Here is a 23,222-nt window from a genome sequence, read left to right as displayed (position 1 = left end):
AAAGTACAAAAATCCTGCATGAAATCACTGAACAGGCTTACTTTGCCCAGGTCTGTGTGTATGTTGCAGCGGCGTGTTTCCTTCTCTCGTCTGTCTTAGCCACTCCTGCTGCTCTTTTTGGTAATCGTGCTGGAACACTTGTACCGCAACTTCAAGGAAGAACATTGATTTAAAAATTGGAGTGAAACGCTTGGAGTACAGCATGCACACATTTAATGACAATGTGGTCATTAAAATGTAAATGCTCCAATTAAAATCGGATGCCTTGTGAAAAGGGAGAAACAGGAAGGATGCTGCACACGACTCCAACACTGTCATTAAGTTTGCTGATGACACAATGAGACAGCCTATAGGGAGGAGGTCAGAGACCTGGCAGTGTGGGGCCAGGATAACAACCTCTCCCTCAATGTGGGCAAGTCAAAGGAGCTTATTGTGGACTGCATCGATGGGGCTCTAGTGGTGTAGGTCGAGAGCTTCAAGTTCCTCGGTGTCCACATCACTAAGGACCTATCATGGTCCAAACATACCAACTCAGCCGTGAAGAGGGCATGACAACACCTCTTCCCCCTAAGGATGCTGAAAAGATTTGGCTTGGGCCCTTAGATCCTCAAAAGGTTCTACAGCTGCACCATTGAGAGCATCTTGACTGGCTGCATCACTGCTTGGTATGGAAACTACTCGACATCCAACCGCAAGGTCCTACAGAGGGTAGTGTGTACGGCACAGTACATCACTGGGACTGAACTTCCTGCTATTCAGGACCGCTATACCAAGCAATGTCAGAGGAAGGCCCTAAAAATTGTCAAAGACTCCAGCCACCCAAGTCGTAGACTGTTCTCTCTCGGCAAGCGGTACCAGAGCGCCAAGTCTGGGACCAAAATGCTCCTGAACAGCTTCTACCCCCCAAGCCTTAAAACTGCTGTACAGTTCATCAAATAGCTACCCAGACTATGTACATTGACCCCTTTATTATAAATGTTTTGTATCTTCCTTTATTGTACTGACTCTCTTAATTTGATTTGCTGTTGTACAGTACAGTATGACCTTGGTTACACAACACACGGCTCACGTTGGCTGGCTCACGTTGGAAGGGTTTGGGAAATAACTGGGAAATGATGGAGGTTGGTCTTGGGAAGACTCTGTGTGTGTCTGTGTGTGTGTTTATGTGTGTGTGTATGAGCTGGGTCTCCCATGGTGAGGTATCAGTGTCCTCCGGCCTGGTCTGGGGAGCCTCACCTGGACTCTGGTTCTCCCCTGTCAGCTCCCATCTCCATCGCCCCTGGCAGCCCACAGGCCCTCTGAGAGGACACTCTAACCTTTGAAACATCTGCACTGGGCAGCCTGATTCCCCATGACACCCCACGCTCGCTCGCTCCCTCCCAGCATTAGCATAGGGAAATACACGCTGGCCTATGATGAGGAGAGGGGTCGGGGAGTGTCTGCTTTAGCCATCACCATAGCTGGTGTCGTGTAACTTCTCATCGCGTCTCCTTCTTCCTCCAATGCTAACAGCAGTAATTGACTGTTACACACTGCTGCTGTTAGATCTGTTAGATTCTGCATGGGGGAACTGCTATCTTAATTCAAAGGTTAACCGTGTAGCTCAGTGACCATAATAAAGTCTTACAGAATAGATTCACTCAGTCCCTGACTCTTTTCCCTTCCCCGTTCCACCTTCTCTAGGAGGAGTGTTAAAATGGGTTAAGGGGCGAGAGGATTACCTGCGACTCCACTGCCAACCCCCCTCAATGACTCACTCAGTCAGGGCAGCCATTTGGCAGCTCTACAGTCTGCTTTTCCACAGAGACAGGGACAGAGACAATGACAGGTTCAGGGACAAGAGACAGAGACTAAGACAGGAATAGGGGACAGAGATAGAGACAGGGACTGAGACAGGAATAGGGACATAGGCAGAGACAGGGCTCAGAGCAGAAGCCTGGGTACCAGAAAGCTCTTCTTTCCAGCCTGGACTTTAAGGGCCTAGAGATTAAGAGGAGCCGGCTCAGAGAACAGTTGATTCTTTCCTCCTCCAACCCCCCCCCCACCCCCTCCCTCAACCCCACCACACACCTCACTTGAAGGAAAAGTGAACCATGTAAGAGGTATGATCAAAGCTGCCTCTTGACAAGCACCAGGGTCTGATGGACATCTCCAGCCACTGTACGGTCATTCTACTGATGTAACTGTGCTGCACTATCCAGGAGAGCTGCAGTTCAACCAGTCACACAGTAATTACACAAGGCAACAAAGGATGACCTATACTAACACAATAACACGCCCAATCTGGGGGGGGGGGGGTCTTCTAGATGCTGTCCAGATAGGAGAGTCTGAATGCAGGCCCACAGTGGTGGGTTATGTGTGTGTGTGTGTGTGTGTGTGTGTGTGTGTGTGTGTGTGTGTGTGTGTGTGTGTGTATGCGTGCGTGCGCGTGAGCACAGAGGAGAGACCAGTGACTGGGCCTGGCTATGCTCCATGTGTCCTTTGGCTTGAATACTGCAGTCACATTATATGTCCCCTTCCCCTGGATTGCTGTATTTCTGCCCAGCAATCGAATCCACAACATGCCACACGCAATGCCCATATTAGGCTCTCCAGAGCAAGCTGATTCTACAGTTAGTTAACAGGCACAGACTACTGAGTGTATGTTAATAATGCATAGTATTACTGATGACAAGCATGTACTGTACAGGAAGTTAATGAGCTTACACACATTCATCTACGGTATAGTCATCAATACAGAAAACATTGAGAGATTGTCCACCCCCCTTTGCCCCTTGGTGTTTGTTTCTTGGAAAACCTCACTCTCTTTCACTTCCTGTTTTGGTAGGGCTGAGAGAGAGAGACAGAGAGATGGAGAGAGCGAGAGAGTGAGAGAGAGAAAGAGAAAGAGAGAGAGAGAGAGACGGAGAGAGAGAGAGAGAGAGAGAGAGAGAGAGAGAGAGAGAGAGAGAGAGAGAGAGACAGAGAGAGAGAGAGAGAGAGAGAGAGACAGAGAGAGAGAGAGAGAGAGAGAGAGAGAGACATATCCCTGGTGCTCCTCTAACATCAATTAATTTCATGAATGACTAACTCATGTTTGGTAACAAACTCCCTATGGCTGCATGGTGGGCTTGGGTTGGTTGGCCTTGCCTCCCCTGGAGCAGCCAGTCAGGCCCTGGATGCTAGGAATAGCTGCCGGATAATGGAGTCAAAACCTGCAAAGCCCAGTGCATCTAACGCGTTTGGGAGAAATAATTGCAGATCCAGGGCTTAAATATTTAATGCGAGGCAACCAGTTCCGTTCCAAAAACGGTGCATTTGCAGTGGCAGTGGTGCTTTGTGTAGATCCATGCAATTCAGGCATAAGTCAAAATAAATGTTTATATAGAGGGAGAACAACAACAAAGAAAAATGATGCTTCACCCCTCCCTCACCCAGGGAGACACACCAGGCAGGCTGAAATGTTGATTAATCTTGGCGTACACACACACACACACACACACACACACACACACACACACACACACACACACACACACACACACACACACACACACACACACACACACACACACACACACACACACACAGGCAGAGATAGATTGCTTCCCATCTTTCTATTATTTGCGGCGCCCCCCAGGGAGAGGGCACGGAGACGGTCCAGAGCAGGGAGCTGCGTAATTAAACTTCAGCAGGCAGGTCATGTGCTGTTAAATGCTTCACTGTGGTTTCTCATTACTTAAACAATTTCTTCTCAATGATACACTGTCACTGTCAATGTCCAATATTAATTGGTATTTGGTAAGAGGACTATGGCTAGAGCTAAGTCATACATGTGTCATACACTCCCCGACACCATGAGAAGAGTACAAACTGTCTGACCCTGTTGGGGGAAAGAACAACTAGCACGTGTTGTTTCTGTAATACCTTGGAAATGCAGGACTGAAAAGCCTGAAAGCATTTTTAGCCTTAATGACCTTTTGACAAGTATTTTGTCATATACAGTATACCAGGGGTTGAAACCGGTTCAGAGAACAGAACAGAAAACTGGAAAATAATTACATTTTTCAAGGAACAGAAACGAAACCAGGAATGAAAGTGATCCATATTGTTCCGTAACAGAACCGTTATTTTAAAAGCATGGGAACTGGTTAATAATGTTATTTTATGATTAATTTATTTATTTCTAGTCCCATTCATTCAGGCATTTATTTATAGTCCCATAAAAAAAAATCAACAAAGCTCCTATGCAAATCCCTCTCTGTAACTCAGAAACTTATTCAAGTGTCTGCCTGAAAGCTGAAAATCTTTGCCAGTATGCCCCTCAGAAGCATAGGCTACTGTGCAGATGTTACAAAGGTGATTCAGAAGATAGGGAGAGATGTTTATTACAGTTTTACAGTTGACAGTTTAGTCATTTAGCAGACACTCTTATCCAGAGCGATTTACAGGAGCAATTAGGGTTAAGTACCTTGCTCAAAGGACACTTTGACAGATATTTCACCTAGTTGGCTTGGGGAATCTAACCAGCAACCTTTTAGTTAGTGGCTCAATGCTTTAACCGCTAGGCTTAACCAGCAACCTTTTAACTAGCAACCTTTTAGTTACTGGCTCTTACCCACTAGGCTCTTAAAACAGTGGTGGAAAAAGTACCCAATTGTGATACTTGAGTAAAAGTAAAAATACTTCAATAGACTCAAGTAAAAGTGAAAGTCACCCAGTAAAATACTACTTGAGTAAAAGTCTAAAGGTATTTTGTTTTAAATATACTTAAGTTTCAAAAGTAAATGTAATTGCTAAAATGTATTTAAGTATCAAAAGTAAAAGTATATTTCATTTCAAATTCCTTATATTAAGCAAACCAGATGGCACTATTTTCTTGTTTTTTAAATTTACGGATAGCGAGGGGCACACTCCAACACTCAGATATAATTTACAAACGAAGCATTTGTGTTTAGTGAATCCCCCAGATTAGGTAGTAGGGATGACCAGGGATGTTCTCTTGATAAGTGCGTGAATTGGACCATTTTCCTGTCCTGCTAAGCATTCAAAATGTAACAACTACTTTTGGGTGTCAGGGAAACTGTATGGAGTAAAAAGTACATTATTTTCTTTGGAATGTAGTGAAGTAAAAGTAAAAGTTGTCAAAAATATAAATAGTAAAGTACAGATACCGGTTGTACTTTAAAGTATTTTTACACCACTGACTTTTTCAATGCTAGTAGTTAAGCAAACTATAGACCTAGTTATAGCGTTGAATTTATTAACAACAAAAAGGTACGATGTGTTTTTAATTACCTGGTTAAATAAAGGTGATATATATATATTTTTAATAATTCTGGTGCCACTCTGCACACACAACCTTGTTAGCTAGCTAGCTCAACTTTGTTAGCCAGCTACCTTAAGCTTGTTAGCTGGCTAGCTCAAAGGACATTAAAAGTTACTCCATAAAAGGCGCTCCTCCTAGGTATAATTCTGTGTACCTAATTCAGATAATGCATGTCATAACAACATGCCCAGCGCTTCAAGTCTCCTCCTCAACCCTCTCTCGCTCTTTCCCCACCCACAAAATTTCAGTCGCATCTTGCGCTATAGGCTACACCTGTCTGTCCATCACGCAAGTAAATAACTAGCTTGCCTGCTTTATCTGTACTTATTGGTGAAGTAATTTAATGAGCTAAATGTAAAAACTTTTGATTTCACAGGTTAAAAAATGAACAGAAAGGAACAATAAAAAACATTACATTTCTGGAGTTCCAACCAGTTCTGAACTTTATTGTTCTGGTCGGAACAGTGGACTTGAACAAAGAAAATCGTGGTTCTGTTCAGAACAAAACGAGTTGAAAATATTTCGGTTCCAACCCCTGCTGTATATGTCAACTGTGTTCTTCTTTGTCATTTGGCATGTTTATGCAATTAAAATACAGCTCATATTGTTAACTGGAAGAGTAAACAGCCTCACATAAAACATATAAAATCAGCAGGCACCATACCCTGCAGAATGACAGGCAGAATAATGAGTAGTGCTTTAGACAACCCTGTTATCAGGGCCAGCTCGTGAGAGACAAGAACAGAACAGATATTACGTTTACACTCATGCAGTTGTGCAGTGTGTCTGAAAGCAGACCTAGGCTGACCTCTTAACCTGTTGGGGCTAGGGGGCAGTATTTTCACGGCTGGATAAAAAAAACGTACCCGATTTAATCTGGTTACTAATCCTACCCAGTAACTAGAATATGCATATACTTATTATATATGGATAGAAAACACCCTAAAGTTTCTAAAACTGTTTGAATGGTGTCTGTGAGTATAACAGAACTCATTTGGCAGGCAAAACCCTGAGACAGATTCTGACAGGAAGTGGATACCTGATGTGTTGAATTACCTTTAAGCCTATGCCATTGAAACACACAGGGGCTTATTAATGTTTTGGCACTTCCTATTGCTTCCACTAGATGTCACCAGCGTTTACAAAGTGTTTTGAGTCTTCTACTGTGAGATCTGACCGAACAAGAGCCTTGGAACGATGATGGCCGATTAGACTCTGGCGCGCGAGGTCATGTTGGGTACCCTCGTTCCAATACGTTTTAAAAGAGAATGCATTCGTCCACCTTGAATATTATTCATGTTCTGGTTAAAAAAGGCACTAATGATTTATGCTATACAACGTTTGACATGTTTGAACGAACGTAAATATATTTTTTACCCTCGTTCATGAAGTGAAGTCCAGCGGGCTTAGATCATGTGCTAACAACACAGAGTTTTTTGGACATAAATGATGAGCTTTTTTGAACAAAACTACATTCGTTATGGACCTGGGATTCCTGGAAGTGACATCTGATGAAGAGAATCAAAGGTAATGGATTATTTACATAGTATTTTCGATTTTAGATCTCTCCAACATGGCCGTTAGTCTGTATCGCAAAGCGTATTTATCTGGGCGCAGTGCTCAGATTATTGCAAAGTGTGATTTCCCAGTAAGGTTATTTTTAAATCTGGCAAGTCGATTGCGTTCAAGAGATGTAAATCTATAATTCTTTAAATGACAATATAATATTTTACCAATGTTTTCTAATATTAATTATTTAATTTGTTGTGCTGACTTGACTGCCGGTTATTGGAGGGAAACGATTTCCTGAACATCAATGCCATAGTAAAACGCTGTTTTTGGATATAAATATGAACTTGATAGAACTAAAAATGCATGTATTGTCTAACATAATGTCCTAGGAGTGTCATCTGATGGAGATTGTCAAAGGTTAGTGCATCATTTTAGCTGGTTTTATGGTTTTGGTGACGCCTGTCTTTGAATTGACAAAACATTACACACAGCTATTGTCAATGTACTCTCCTAACATAATCTAACTTTATGCTTTCGCCGTAAAACCTTTTTGAAATCGGACAACGTGGTTAGATTAAGGAGATGTTTATCTTTCAAAGGGTGTAAGATAGTTGTATGTTTGAAAAATTGGAATTTTGACATTTATTTGGTTTCAAATTTGCCGCTCTTGAAATGCACCTGCTGTTGATAGGGTGCACCACGGGTGGCACGCTAGCGTCCCACATAGCCCCAAGAGGTTAAGAAGCTCATTTGTGCTGTTGTGTTTTTCCAGGCCACCATTATGAATATTTAAGCTGAAGAGGTTTACACTCTGCAGCATAATGTGTGTGTGACCTTTCTTCTGCCTTGGTACACTATTTATCTTACCCCCAAAGTAGGATCCATCTGAGAGCTTGGTTTCCTTGTTGCCCTTAGTGAGAACGCTGACCACTCCGTGCTGGATGAAGTACATCTTCTTGCCGATGGTGCCCTCTCTGATGATGTAGTCTCCAGGCTGGAACACCTCGAAGCGCAGCTTGGTCAGCATGGAGGTCACAAAATTGGGGTCCGCGTTGGCAAACAGTGGCATGGAAGCCACCAGCTTTCGACAGTTAAAGTTAATGATTTCCTGCAAACAGGAACACATATATATACACACACACACACACACACACACACACACACACACACACACACACACACACACACACACACACACACACACACACACACACACACACACACACACACACACACACACACACACAGGAAGATGGATGCTTTAGTAACAGCCCCTCAGAGAGACAGAAAGTGCTCAGAGAATAATTCATCCCACACGAAACAGTGATTATCACCAGTTATGGCACTTTAAATCCACAACCCACACAACAATTTCCCTTTGCGATTAATAAGTATTCTATTTTAACACCCACACACAGCCCCCAGCCCTCTCCCACCTCTCTGAGTGGCTCGTTGAGTTCTCCCAGGATGCTCTCCTCGTCAAACATCTTGCCTTGGTAGCGATGCTCGTAGTAGTCATGGATCCTCTGCCTCATATCAGCAGGTAGCTTGTGGAAGGACATGTACTGCTCCACCTGTTTGTACTGCCGGCCAGGGAGAGAGAGACACACAGAGAGAGAGACAGTGAGAGAGAATAGAGTGAGAGAGAGAGAGAGAGAGAGAGAGAGAGAGAGAGAGAGAGAGAGAGAGAGAGAGAGAGAGAGAGAGAGAGAGAGAGAGAGAGAGACAGAGAGAGAGACAGACAGACAGACAGACAGACAGACAGACAGACAGACAGACAGACAGACAGACAGACAGACAGACAGACAGACAGACAGACAGACAGACAGACAGACAGACAGACAGACAGACAGAGTAGAGAGAGACAGATAGAGAGACAGACACAGAGAGAGAGACAGAGAGAGAGAGAGAGACAGAGAAAGAGAGAAAGAGAGAGAGCGAAACAGAGAGAGAGAGAGAGAGACAGAGAAAGAGAGAGAGAAACAGAGAGAAGAGAGAGAGGAAACACAATAAGGTCAATCCAAGGTCACCATCCCCACAGCACCGTGACTGAGTCATGCCCTACAGGTTACTAAAGGCTTAGAGGTCAAGCCCTCCATTACACACAACACATCAGATATACACACAGCACACAAGACTGCTTGTACATTTTGCCCCACACAAAAGAAAAGCTGAAAATAGCAGACTGGTGTTTATAGTACGGTATATTTCCAATCTGAATCTATGCACTGGCTGGCAGCACAGAAGAGGAGGAATAAGAGGATAGAGAGAGAGAGAGACAGAGAGAGAGAGAGAGAGAGAGAGAAAGAACGATGGGGAGAGGCACTGATTGCGAACACATTTCCCTAAGTACTGTACAGTATCTGATTGCAACCAGAATCCATTGATGAGAAAAGGGAGAAGGTTGAAGGGGGAAATCACACAGGAACCTCCTACGCACGCACAAACACGCACAGAACAATCACATGTGGAACGCGAAACACCACAGAGTCATGAGCCGACAGCAGAGACCGGTGAGATCCTGTTAATCAGTGATGCCCCTATGTCTGGGGGGTGGTTGGGTATACAGGCGACACAGGTCTATGTGTGGCACGAGATGTGGCGCGGGCGGGGTAGTGGGAGTAATCACAGTTGGGTAATTAGCAGAGTTACTACGGGGCTACAGATAAGGTGAGTGTCATTCAGACCACACACAGACAGAGATTGTGAGAGCTCCATTTAGTTACAGACACGGGCTTCATTCCGATTTCGCTTCTCAGTGCATCGACTTCTGAGGTGGATGAACAGAGCAGAGGTGGCGGGTGGAAAGACGAGAAAGAGCAATGAATAGAAGAAAGAGAGAAAGTTTCTTAATATTATATTTCACAAAAGTTTGAATGAAGGACTCCACTGAGGGAGCTGTGATGAGACAGCATTCAGAGCACGCCTCCAAAACCACTGTCTGCAAACAGAGGAAGATAGAGCAGGAGAGAGGGAGCAGTACAAACAATGGAACAACAGAGCAATGACATGAATTACAAAAACGTCAATACAAGATGCTGGCTGATGGTGTGTGTGTGTGTGTGTGTGTGTGTACACACATGTGTGTTTTTCCCTCCCTGAGTGTGTATCTGTGTAAGGTGTTACAATTGGTAACAACAAAATCCCTGTGGTACCTGAGCTAATATCTACTATCGTATGATTCAACCCCCAAAACCCCGACAGAGGAGGAGAGGGGGCTGGTTTTACAGTGAGGACGTGTGTGTGAGGAGGATGAGATCTCTCTGGCCCGATTCACCTGGACCAGGAGAGAGATCAAAGCACACAGAAATAAGAAACAGCAGCAGGTAGAGGAGCATCACAGACCTTCACTACACTAAACCCTGTCTGAATGGAAAGTCACTCTGTCTATTCTACTGTTACGCCTAGGTTACACTTTGATCATCCCTGATATGCTTCATACAGGCATAATACTGTTACAACAGATGGGGGGGGGGGTAACCTTACATGTCTCTTTCCCCAAGCTGAATGTATAGTCAGAGTGAACATCCTCTGCGTCAGCCCTGTGTCGGAATTACTTACAAATCAGAGAGGAGAGGCTGTGCAGAAATAATAGACATTAACGTACGGCACACTGTGGCCACAGACCTCATAATAACCACACACTCCCTCTCTCCTTCCACCTGTCTCCCGGAGACAAACCTGTTACCTCCAGCCACTGACCTCAACCACACACTCCCTCTGTCTCCCTCCATCCCACCTCTCACCCTCCCTCCCCCTCTCCAGGAGAGAGAGAAACCTGTTACCTCCAGGGAGACATCACTAATGACAGTGGGTAGTGTCTGGCTCCCTGAGAATCAGACCCCTGTGATGAGGTGCCCGCAGCAGTGCCTGAAGAGAAACATTAGTGCAGCTTACAAAATGGCACCCTATTCCCTATAGTGCCCTGGGTCCTGGTCAAAAGTATTGCACTATATAGGGAATAGGGTGCCATTTCGAAGGCAACCAGGGCCTGTCCAGTCGAAGGGAGCGGGTCACTCAACGTGAGTGCACAGTGCTCAACGAGCTCACTGCTGTCACTGCTGACGCACACACATACACACACACACACACACACACACAAAAACACACGTCAAGGCAGAAAAGGGGAGGAAGCCAGCTAATGAAATAATGCTCGCTCTCACTTCATGGAAGAGCAACAACTGCACATCTCTCTTTTTCTCTGTATGTCTCTACCTCTCTTTCTCTCTCTCCATCTCTCTCTAGCTCTGTCTCTAAATCTGTCTTTTCAATCCCCTCTCTGCTCTCCTTTTCAACACTCTCTTTTCCGACTGACCTCCGCTCAGCTTTCACTTCTGTCTTTCACCTCATCCTCAGATGTAGACAAGTCTCTGTCCGTCTGGATCTAGCCAGAGGCTCCTGAGCCTGCCTTCCGAATCCCATTTCTCCTCCATCTCCTCGCCCTCCTCTCCTCTACAGAATGAAGGACAGTCTGGAGCCCGAGTGTGAGCCTGTGCATGCCGATGATGCCGAGCGGTCGACCGTGACCACTCACCTCCAAAATGGTAGCAGGCGCGGGAGCAGGAGCATCCCATACACACACACACACACACACGCAAGCACATATACGGATGTACACACACACACACACACACACACACACACACACACACACACACACACACACACACACACACACACACACACACACACACACTATGTACATCTAAACAAATACTCATGCCACACACACACAAAGCTACAACAGACACAGGAGGTCAAGGGTCGACCGTCTGAATTAGGATGATATAGCTGAAAGTGAAAAGTGGAGTTTGAGAGCAAACCACACTCAGATATAGACACTAAATGCACCTGATAAAAGACCTCAAAACAACATGGTCAGAACTGGAGTATCATATTCCTTTAATCTTGGTTATACTCTTATATTGCATAATTCATACATAAAATGGCAGTATTAACAATGCAGAGTGCTGTGAAAATCGATGAAAAATGTGAATCTGGAAAACGATAGGACTTCAAAAGAAGAAAGAGAGGCAGAAAAAACATGAAGATATTCATTCCCGGGGCATCTGAGAGATGAATTCTAAGCCCTGCCATGAGCTAAGCATTTTAATCTATCTCTTATCAGGAAGTCTATTCAAATGAAATCCCTTGGTATAAATTTGAACATTTACTGATCTGATGATGAACCAGAATGATTCTAGAAAAAGAGCCACATTCTTCCTCTCCTTCAGAGAACTAGTCCTCCTGTCCAATCCTGTCCAACACAATGAGAAAGTACTCCTGTGGTACTCCTAAGCTGCAGCCTCATTGGGTTGTGAAGCCAAAATGTGAGCTTGTTTTTGATCCCCTACTGAAGATTACATGTGTAACCTGTCTGTCTGTCTTTCTGTAACCTGTCTGTCTGTCTTTCTCTGCCCTGTTGACATCTCGCCGTGGGAACTGGGAAGCATCAGATTTGTCACAGACATTTGCTCCGTTTCAACGACGACAAGGATTTAGGTTTTCGAGTCGTCTTCTAACCTCCTGTATTCCCATAAAACACTGTCACTGCGGAATTCATCCATTTATCCTTGGCTTTGTAACGCAATACAATTTGATTCCCCTCAGCATGAAAGGGCCTTAGCCAAGTGAGAAAAAACTGTGGCTTTGAAGATAATTCCCTGTTTGTGTTGTGAATTACTAGCACATACAGTACATTCTTAGAGAAAAAGGTGTTATCTAGAACCTAAAAGGGTTCTTCGGCTGTCGCCATAGGAAAACCCTTTGAAGAACCCTTTTTGGTTCCAGTTAGAACAGTTTTGGGAAGGGTTCTCCTATGGGGACAACTGAAGAACACTCTTGTAACCCTTTTTGCTAAGAGTGAAGCGACCGCATAGCCACAGCCACAGCCTCTCTCTGGGCTCAGAGAGAGAGAGAGAGAGAGCCCAGACACACAGTGGACTAGGGAACACGTCACTAGGGGATGGATCTCTCTTGAGGAAGTGATGTCGCTGATAACGCCCAGCGTGACAGGAAATTATGTTATATCCTCATAGCCATCACTTCACTAACAGAAAGAACGTTGCTCCTCTTCTTCTGCTACTTAGATAAATCCAATCATTGTCAGTACTGAAAAGCTAATCAGGTCTCCAGGGCATCCACTTTCTAACCGTAAACCTCAGTCAATTCAATCCAACACTCTGTTCCCACGAGAGAAAGGGATTTAGAGCCGTTGATGCTGTTTTACTGCACAATCCTTCCATCACTCTCTCATCTCTCTCTCCCCACCTCTCTCTCTCCATATGGCCATACTGAGCTCTCTCACCTTCTTCCTTCTATTACTCTCTCTCTCTCTCTCTCTATGTCTCTGTCTCTCTGCACTCTTAGGTGCTATCTAGAACCAAAAAGGGTTCTCCCATGGGGACAGCCACAGAACCCTTTTTAAAAAATTATGTCTCTGTCTATATCTCTCCCCAGGACCCTCCTGTACCTCACTCTCCTCCTGGATGCAAATCTTCACCAAATAAAGCATGCATAATTCATTTCCCAAAAGAGATGTCAGCCACTTAATTATAATTTCTAAACATTTAATTGTCTCCCCCTCTTCTCTGACTCCCTCTCTCCATCCTTGCCTTCTATATGAGTAAGGTTTACACAGTGTTCATTGAAGCCTTGAACATCGGCATCCTGACACCCCCATTCAGAGCTCTCTACAAGGCAACAGAAAATAAAGGAGCATATAACACTGGCTACACCTCTGACGTCGATCTGAATGTTCTGTGTTAAAGGAGAGCTCTAAGTGCGCCATGAAATTTCAATTCAGGACTTTCGTGCCATTGTCATGTGGAGGTAGTCTAGATGTAATTGAATTCAGGGCTGTGAGAGCAGAGCAGTCAATGGCAGCAGAAACAGAAGTTAATCCAGCAGCCAGTGACTGTGAGACAACCTGTGAAGGAGGATAAGTGATGCTGGCGGGGCGACTCCTAGACATTTGAGTGTTTCTGGACTCTACAGAGGTATGTTATCTGCGTCCTCTACAGCGGTGTAACTCGTAGTCTCGGCATGCCTGTGATATGGTAGCTTCACTCTTGTAATTGGCTACTTTCATAACCAGGGAGGGGGGGGGGCTCAGGGACGTTTGGGAATCCTAACCATTTACATAGCTATGACAAAGAATTACAAGAGTGTTAAAGAATATTCAAATTTCCCCAATGCAGCCTCCCGAGTGGCGTAGCGGTCTAAAGCATTGCATCTCAGTGCTAGAGGCGTCACTACAGAGCCGGGTTCGAGCCCGGGCTGTGTTGCAGCCGGCCGTGACCGGGAGACCCATGAGGCGGCGCACAATTGGCCCAGTGTCGTCCGGGTTAGGGGAGGGTTTGGCCGGCTGGGATGTCCTTGTCCCATCGTGACTCCTTGTGGCGGCCGAGCGCATGCATGCTGACTTCAGGTCGCCAGCTGTACAGTGTTTCCTCTGACACATTGGAGGGCCTTGCTTCTGAGTTAAGTGAGCAGTGTGTCAAGAAGCAGTGTGGCTTGGTGGGTCCTGTTTCGGAGGACGCATGGCTCTCGACTTTCGCCCCTCCCGAGTCCGTATGGGAGTTGCCGTGATGGGACAAGACTGTAACTACCAATTGGATATCACGAAATAACAAAAAAATAATAATAAATAAATACATTTCCCCAATGCACTATTCAGCATTGTATTTTTTACAAGCTGTGAAAATATATGATCAAGCAGCTTGTATTTTTAAGGGCTACCTCGTGGCCAATTTCAGAGCCTTAACTCAGCAGTAAGAAGTTTCTCTGAGGAGAGGAAGAGAGGGGACTTTAACCTCCTTCAGATTAACGCCACCAGCCAGGCCCAGGCTAATGACAACAGCTTGTGCAAGACACAAGTCACTCAACTTGTCCACAGTGATACTCTTAGAAAAAAAGGTGCTATCTAGAACCTAAAAGGATTCTTCGGCTGACCCCATAGGAGATCCCTTTGAAGAACCCTTTTTGGTTCCAGGTAGAACCCTTTTGGGTTATATGTAGAACCCTTTCCACAGAGAGTTCTACATGGACCCCAAATGGGTTCTACCTAAAACAAAAAAAGGGTCTCCTATGGGGACAGCTTAAAAACCTTTTTGGAAAACTTTTTCTATGAGTGTAGGCTGCTGTATGTCCTTGGTTTGATTGTCTTTCATTAAATAGCAGAAAACAAATAATTCAGTCGACATGCATACCGGTTATAGACTATGGGGATATTGTCTATATGAATGCAGCTGCCACTGTATTGAAGGCATTGGACGCAGTTTATCATAGTGCACTACGTTTTATTACGGCTGATAGGTTCAGTACACTGCCTTCTTTCTGTATCAGAAAGTAGGCTGGCCCTCTTTGAAATCTTGTAGATTAATGCATTGCACTCTTCTTGCTTAAAAAAGCCCTCCTGCATACATTTCCACCGTACCTTACTTCATTGTTAATTTATAGACGTACGAGATACCAGACCCAGCCTCAGGGAGGGCTAACTCTGGAGATGCCTTTGATCTACACTGAGTTAGGTAAATCTGCTTTTAGTTTTTTTGCACCTGACTTGTGGAATAATCTCCAAGGCTCTCTAAAGTTGGATGAATTGGTGCCTCTAGGACAATTCAAAAGGCTGATTGAGGACCTTTTTACTGAAGAATGTGTTTGTTTTCTATGATTTTGTTTTGCTTTCAGTGTATTGATTTGAATATTGATGTGTATATTGATGTGTATTATTGATGTGTATAGTGTATATTGATGTTTTTGATGTGTATTATTGATGTTTATAAACTGGGTGGTTCGAGCCCTGAATGCTGATTGGCTGACAGGTGGTATATCAGATCGTATACCATGGGTATGACAAAGCATTTATTTTTACTGCTCTAATTACATTGGTAACCAGTTTATAATAGCGATAAGGCACCTCAGGGGTTTGTGGTATATGGCCAATATACCACAGCTAAAGGCTGTGTCCAGGCACTCCACGTTGTGTTATGCATAAGAACAGCCCTCATACCACACTCCCTCTAGGAAACTAGATCCAGCCGCCGGCCGCTTGTTGTCGGAGCGGATGGTCGGGGGGCCGGAACATCATTATGATAATTTGAACACTGCAAACTGAGCCCAAAAAGAGAGATGGTGTTTGAAAATAACAATCATTTCCTACCTTCATTACATTGACACACGATCGCGTCTCTTTTTTTATTCGTGGGAACACTTGGGAACGGATTTCCTAAATTAAACTAATTGGAGCTTAATTCCTGGTGATTTATTTTGTATTACCTAAACTAAAATACCCAAGTTGCTCTCTTCCTCCCTCGCTCCGTTCCTTAACCCATTTAATCCCATCCGTCAGTCACAAAAGTGAGAACAATTTTACATTTGTACTGTGCCTTCATTTTTAACACATTGAGTCGGTGATGCTTGTGGTATATGAAAATATCTTAGAGGTCATATTTGTGACCAATGGGAAAATACAGTGGTTCTACCTTATTATACAGTGCATACAAAGTATTCAAACCCCTTGACTTTTTCCACTTTTTGTTACGTTACAGCCGTATTCTAAAATTGATCAAATTATATTTTTTCTTCATCAATCTACACACAATACCCCATAACGACAAAGCAAAAACTGTTTTTAGAAATGTTTGCCAGCTCTAGGAAGAGTCTTGGTGGTTCCAAACTTCTTCCAATTAAGAATGATGGAGGCCACTGTGTTCTTGGGGACCTTAAATGCTGCAGACATTTTTTGATACCCTTCCCCAGATCTGTGCCTCGACATAATCCTGTCTCGGGGCTCTACAGACAATTCCTTCAACCTCATGACTTGGTTTTTGCTCTGACAAGCACTGTCAATTGTGGGACCTTACTGTATATAGACAAATGTGTGCCTTTCCAAATCATGTCCAATCAATTGGATTTAACACAGGTGGACTCCAATCAAGGTGTAGAAACATCTCAAGGATGATCAATGGAAACAGGATGCACCTGAGCTAAAATTTGAGTATTAAAGCAAAGGGTCTGAATACTTATGTAAATAAGGTATTTCTGTTTTATTTCTTCATTTTAATACATTTGAAACAATTTCTAAAAACCTGTTTTCGCTTTATCATTATGGGTTATTGTGTGTAGATTGATTAGGGGGAAAAAATGATTTAATCAATTTAAGAATAAGGCTGTAAAGTAATAAAATGTGGAAAAAGTCAAGGGGTCTGAATACTTTCCAAATGCACTGTATATATTTAATCATAGCAGATGTTTTATTTTTTCAATAGATTGAAGTTGAGTTGGGTTATGGATAAATTAGATCAAGATGATCTTACAGATCATTTTACCATTTTCCATTAGCCTTTATATTTGTTTAAATCAATGATTTTGACTGTACAACTTCATATTTTGTTAGTTTAGGGGGAATTGGTTATGTATAGACCCATAAACTGAATAAGTACAATAACCTAACAAATATTTTATGTCAATAACTTTGTTAAGTGTCTCTTGCACAATGGTAGACCTGGTTTATCAGATTATTGGGACATAGCCACAGGTGTAAACCTGGTTCATGTGGGTATTTGGGCTGAGATATTCAGGTGTAGATCTGGTTATTGGTACTCAGTCAAAGGTGTAGGCCTGGTTTATAGACGTACTGGAGCTGAGGTGCAGGGGAAGTCCTGGTTTACAGTTTGAGTATTCAGGCTTCGGCACATTTAGAACTGGCTTAGTTGACTAATTGGGTTCAAGCACAGGTGCACACTTTGTAGGTATGTAAACTGGAAGTACAGCTGTAGACCTGGTTTGTATGAATATTGGAGCAGAAATCCAGAAGTACACCTATTTTTATGACAATTGGAGCTGATATGTAGTAGTAGACCTGTTTGAAAAAAAATCTATATTGAGTTAGATGTGCAGGTGTATACCTGGTCTGTAAGATTATTGGGGCTGAAGTACATGTGTAGACCTAGTTTGTATAAATGCTGATGCTTGTGCACTGGGGTTGACTGGTTTTATGATATGCCCATGGATTTACATGGTTTATATGAGTAATGGGGTGTAAGGATACAGAAGGCTCATACAGGTATGGGTGTGGATGGTCTATTGCCTATTGCCCATTCACATTCTTTCTGGCAAAACGTTTGTGGTAGGAAAAAGGTTAATGGGGCTGGGGCACATGTGTTATACCACTTTACTATGAGTTTATCTATGACATGATTAGCCTATAAAAGGTCAGAGGGCACAGGACTTAGATATACAAATAACAGGGTTGGAATGTGCAGTGAATAGCTGAATATAGGTTACTGTTGGTGACTTGGGGAATACAGGCCTAAAGAAAGTGGGTAACAGGGCTGAGATAGGCAAGTAACAAGGATGATGTGTACTGGCAAAGGAACTAGGGTTTATAAGTAACAAATAGGGCATTTAGGGCTAGGATATGGGTGTATCATTTAGGGCTATGAAATGGGTGTATTTGGGAAGAAATGGGTTCATGTAAAAAGCACAGTTCCAGTGAATGCACAGTACCCGAGGTGGAACGATGACTATTTCATTGAATAGTTCTGATAGGGGGATTTTAAGTTGGGAAGAAGAAAACAGAGGGTCTCTGGAGCCTCAGTAGCACCCAGGACTAATGAGCTTCAGGACCTTCTTCCATTAGTCCTTCCCCAAAGAGACCCTACCTAATAATTGTTTTTATTTAACCTTTATTTAACTAGGCAAATCAGTTAATAGCAAACTCTTATTTACAATGACGGCCTACCAAAAGGGAAAAAAGGCCTCCTGCGGGGACGGGGGCCTGGGATAAAAATAAAAAAATACAATATAAATACAGGACAAAACACACATCACAACAAGAGATACAACACAACACTACATAAAGAGAGACCTAAGACAACAACACAACATGGCAGCAACACATGACAACACAGCATGGTAGCAACACAACATAACAACAACATGGTAGCAATACAACATGGTAGCAGCACAAAACATGGTACAAACATTATTGGGCAGAGGTGGGACCAAGTCATTGTTTTACAAGTCACAACTAAGTCTCAAGTCTTAGCACTCAAGTCCCAAGTCAAGTCCCAAGTCAAGACCGTCAAGTCCGAGTCAAGTCTCAAGTCAAGACCGTCAAGTATCAAGTCAAGTCTCAAGTCCTAAACTTTTGAGTTTCGAGTCCTAAACAAGTCATAATGTGCTCTTCACCAAATGTAATACCATTTCATATTTTTAACAAGAGTAATAGTATATTACATTTACGCAAATCATGAATGCTTTTAAAAATATCTATATATTTATTACTTTCCAAATAAACGTTATATTTCCATGGAAATACCCCCCCAATAGTGATCGACTATCGAGGATCGCTATGGGGCCCAATCGGGCGATGTAGGCATGTACACAATCGGCCAACCACACACAAACAAACAAACACACACACAAACAAACAAACACACACACACACACACACACACACACACACACACACACACACACACACACACACACACACACACACACACACACACTCAATCTCTCTTTCTGTGTGGTTACAGTAGGCTAACGTATGTCAATGGTTTTAGGAACAGCAGTAACATCAGGCAGGATTTAGGCTACCAACTGCCTAGCCAGTTGTAGCTCAATCTTGGGTGCAATGATCACTTTCCCGCACTGACTGACTGTGTGGAGGCTCATTGATTTAACGTTACGTTAGCCTACATCATACACCAGTAAAGTAATAAAATATATAGCTGTCAGCTATATTAGCCACGACTTACCGTTCTTTGTGCAGCTTCAAATGTCGAACAAAGTTGGAAATTGTTGCGCCTCCGTCTGTCATTTTCTTCCCGCATGTTTTGCAAGTTGCAATCTGTTTTTTGTTGATACAGCGTAGACTTTATATCCGAAAATAATAATTTGGGGTATCATCTTTCCAAGGGCTCCATCTGAATTCACCCACCGACATTCCTCTGCACTGCCACGCACAACTTTTTCTCAGCTGGCACAATTTGATTGGCTGCTGTCCGATTCAAACTGTAATCCGTTAAATGAAGAGTTGATGCGCTGCACACTTTTTTTAATAGCATCATTTTTTATATTTGGGCTTGGGGAGGGTATCAAGTCAGGTCGAGTCATAAGGCTCAAGTCCAAGTCAAGTCACCAGTCATTGGTGTTAAAGTCAAAGTTGAGTTGCAAGTCATCATATTTGTGACTCGAGTCTGACTCGAGTCCAAGTTATGTGACTCGAGTCCACACCTCTGTTTTCGGGCACAGACAACAGCACAAAGGGCAAGAAGGTAGAGACAACAATACATCACACCAAGCAGCCACAACTGTCAGTAAGAGTGTCCATGATTGAGTCTTTGAATGATGTTTGTTGCAGCTCGTTCCAGTCGCTAGCTGCATCAAACTGAAAAGAGGAGTGACCCAGGGATGTGTGTGCTTTGGGGACCTTTAACAGAATGTGACTGGCAGAATGGGTGTTGCATGTGGAGGATGAGGGCTGCAGTAAATATCTCAGATAGGGGGGAGTGAGGCCTAAGAGGGTTTTATAAATATGCATCAACCAGTGGGTCTTGCGACAGGTATACAGAGATAACTTGTTTACAGAGGAGTATAGAGTGCAGTGATGTGTTCTATAAGGAGCATTGGTGGCAAATCTGATGGCGAATGGTAAAGAACATCTAGCCGCTCGAGAGCACCCTTACCTGCCGATCTATAAATTACGTCTCCATAATCTAGCATGGGTAGGATGGTCATCTGAATCTGGGTTAGTTTGGCAGCTGGGGTGAAAGAGGAGCGATTACGATAGAGGGGAGTGTACTTAGTCCCCTCCAGTACTACCTGTTCACCCACGACTGCGTGGCCAAACACGACTCCAACACCATCATTAAGTTTACTGATGACACAACAGTGGTAGGCCTGATCACCGACAACGATGAGACGGCCTATAGGGAGGAGGTCAGAGAACTGGCAGTGTGGTGCCAGGACAACAACCTCTCCCTCAATGTGAGCAAAAATAAGGAGTTGATCGTGGACTACAGGAACAGGCGGGCCGAACAGGCCCCCATTAACATCGACGGGGCTGTAGCGGAGCGGGTCGAGAGTTTCAAGTTCCTTGGTGTCCACATCACCAACGAACTATCATGGTCCAAACATACCAAGACAGTCGTGAAGAGGGCACGACAAAACCTTTTCCCCCTCAGGAGACTGAATAGATTTGGCATGGGTCCCCAGATCCTCAAAAGGTTCCACAGCTGCACCATCGAGAGCATCCTGACCGGTTGCATCACCGCCTGGTATGGCAACTGCTCGGCATCTGAACGTAAGGTGCTACAGAGGGTAGTGAGTACGGCCCAGTACATCACTGGGGCCAAGCTTCCTGCCATCCAGGACCTATATAATAGGCGGTGTCAGAGGAAAGCCCATAAAATTGTCAGAGACTCCAGTCACCCAAGTTATAGACTGTTTTCTCTGCTACCGCACGGCAAGTGGTACCGGAGTGCCAAGACTAGGATCAAAAGGCTCCTCAACAGCTTCTACCCCAAGCCATAAGACTGCTGAATAATTCATAAAATTGCCCCCGGACAATTTATATTGACCCCCCCCCCCCCTCCCTTTTGTACACTGCTGTTACTCACTGGTTGTTTGTTAGCTATGCATAGTCACTTTGCCCCCACCTACATGTACAGATTACCTCAACTAGCCTGTACCCCCGTACACTGACTCGGTACCGGTGCTTCCTGTATATAACCTCGTTATTGTTATTCTTATTGTGTTACTTTTTATTATTACTTTTTATTTTAGTCTACTTGGTAAATATTTTCTTCTTCTTGAACTGCACTGTTGGTTAAGGGCTTGTAAGTAAGCATTTCACAGTAAAGTCTACACTTGTATTTGGCGCATGTGACAAATAAAGTTTGATTTGTTTTGAAACCAAGTCTAGATTTAACTTTAGCCTGCAGCTTTGATATGTGCTGAGAGAAGGACAGTGCACCATCTAGCCATACTCCCAAGTACTTGTATGAGGTGACTACCTCAAGCTCTAAACCCTCAGAGGTAGTAATCACACCTGTGGGGAGAGGGGCATTCTTCTTACCAAACCACATGGCCTTTGTTTTGGAGGTGTTCAGAACAAGGTTAAGGGTAGAGAAAGCTTGTTGGACACTAAGAAATTTTGATGTAGAATATTTAATACAAAATCCAGGGAGGGGCCAGCTGAGTATAAGACTGTCTCATCTGCATATAAATGGATGAGAGAGTTTCTACTGCCTGAGCTATGTTGTTGATGTAAATTGAGAAGAGCGTGGGGCCTAGGATCGAGACTTGGGGTACTCCCTTGGTGGCAGGCAGTGGCTGAGACGGCAGATGTTCTGACTTTATACACTGCACTCTTTGAGAGAGGAAGTTAGCAAACCAGCCCAAAGACCCCTCAGAGACACCAATACTCCTTAGCCGGCCCACAAGAATGGAATGGTCTACCGTATCAAAAGCTTTGGCCAAGTCAATAAAAATTGCATCACAATAATGCTTAGAATCAAGGGCAATGGTGACATCATCGAGGACCTTTAAGGTTGCAGTGACACATCCATAACCTGAGCGGAAACCAGATTGCATACCCGAGAGAATAATTGGCAAGTGTTAATTAGAGATTTACATGGGAGGGGCTGGGGCTGGACACTGTGCACCATGCACTCACTGTCATTTGCTTCTAAAGCCATTTGGGGCTGCTGGCATGTCACTACACGCTGCTTAGCCTCCCAACAACACAAGCCCCTTCTGGGGTTCCCTGGCTACTCTCAGAATCATTACCCAACACCGCCAAGAACAGATAGGATACAAACAAACGAACCCAGAATGCTGGTGTTGTGTGCCTTGCCATCACAACACTACAGTAGCCCCCCTCCAGATGTGATGTGACATGGTTCACATCAGTAGAATCCCCCCCCTTTCTCCTCTTCCCAGTTTAGTGAGGGATTAACCAGTGAAGAGACACACTGGGCTCTGGCCTGCCTGGGTTCTGGCCTGCCTGGGCTCTAGCCTGCCTGGGCTCTGGCCTGCCTGCCAAACCGCAATGCAGATACATGTACTGTCAGGGATTTACCATGGTGACTGCCGGCCACCATTTTGTCATTTACTGTAGTTGAGAGAAAATAAGTGACTGGGGAGAGTGCGTACTATGCTGTATACTGATAATGGTGTGATCGTGATGATCTGGGAATAGTAAACGGTTTGGGGGTCAAGATTCTCACTGTCTTGATGCCATAGGATTAGCTTGAGGAATTGACTAAATATCCATCATGATAATGGAAATAGCTACATGCTAACACCAAACATATCAAGGGTTTAGAAAGGTCTCGTTTTTCGGATATCTTGGTAGGAAAATGAGAATATTTTTCCCCCTGGTTTCTCT

At 43.9% G+C, this 23,222-nt stretch overlaps 1 protein-coding gene across 1 annotated transcript in view; it reads right to left on the bottom strand.

Moving 5' to 3' along the window:
* LOC106587216 (potassium/sodium hyperpolarization-activated cyclic nucleotide-gated channel 3) overlaps positions 1–23,222 on the bottom strand; it is a 95,949-nt gene that overhangs the window by 8,805 nt on the left and 63,922 nt on the right. Inside the window, exons 5-6 of the mRNA XM_014175391.2 lie at positions 8,257–8,403; positions 7,688–7,928 (exon numbers count right to left, since the gene is read on the bottom strand). Of these exons, the coding sequence (XP_014030866.1) occupies positions 7,688–7,928; positions 8,257–8,403 (388 nt within the window). The remainder of the gene's footprint in view (positions 1–7,687; positions 7,929–8,256; positions 8,404–23,222) is intronic.

Source organism: Salmo salar, chromosome ssa26 (assembly GCF_905237065.1).
Source record: "Salmo salar chromosome ssa26, Ssal_v3.1, whole genome shotgun sequence".
Taxonomy (NCBI): domain Eukaryota; kingdom Metazoa; phylum Chordata; class Actinopteri; order Salmoniformes; family Salmonidae; genus Salmo; species Salmo salar.
Note: the sequence above shows the minus strand (reverse complement) of the source record. Positions and strands in the feature narration are given on the sequence as shown.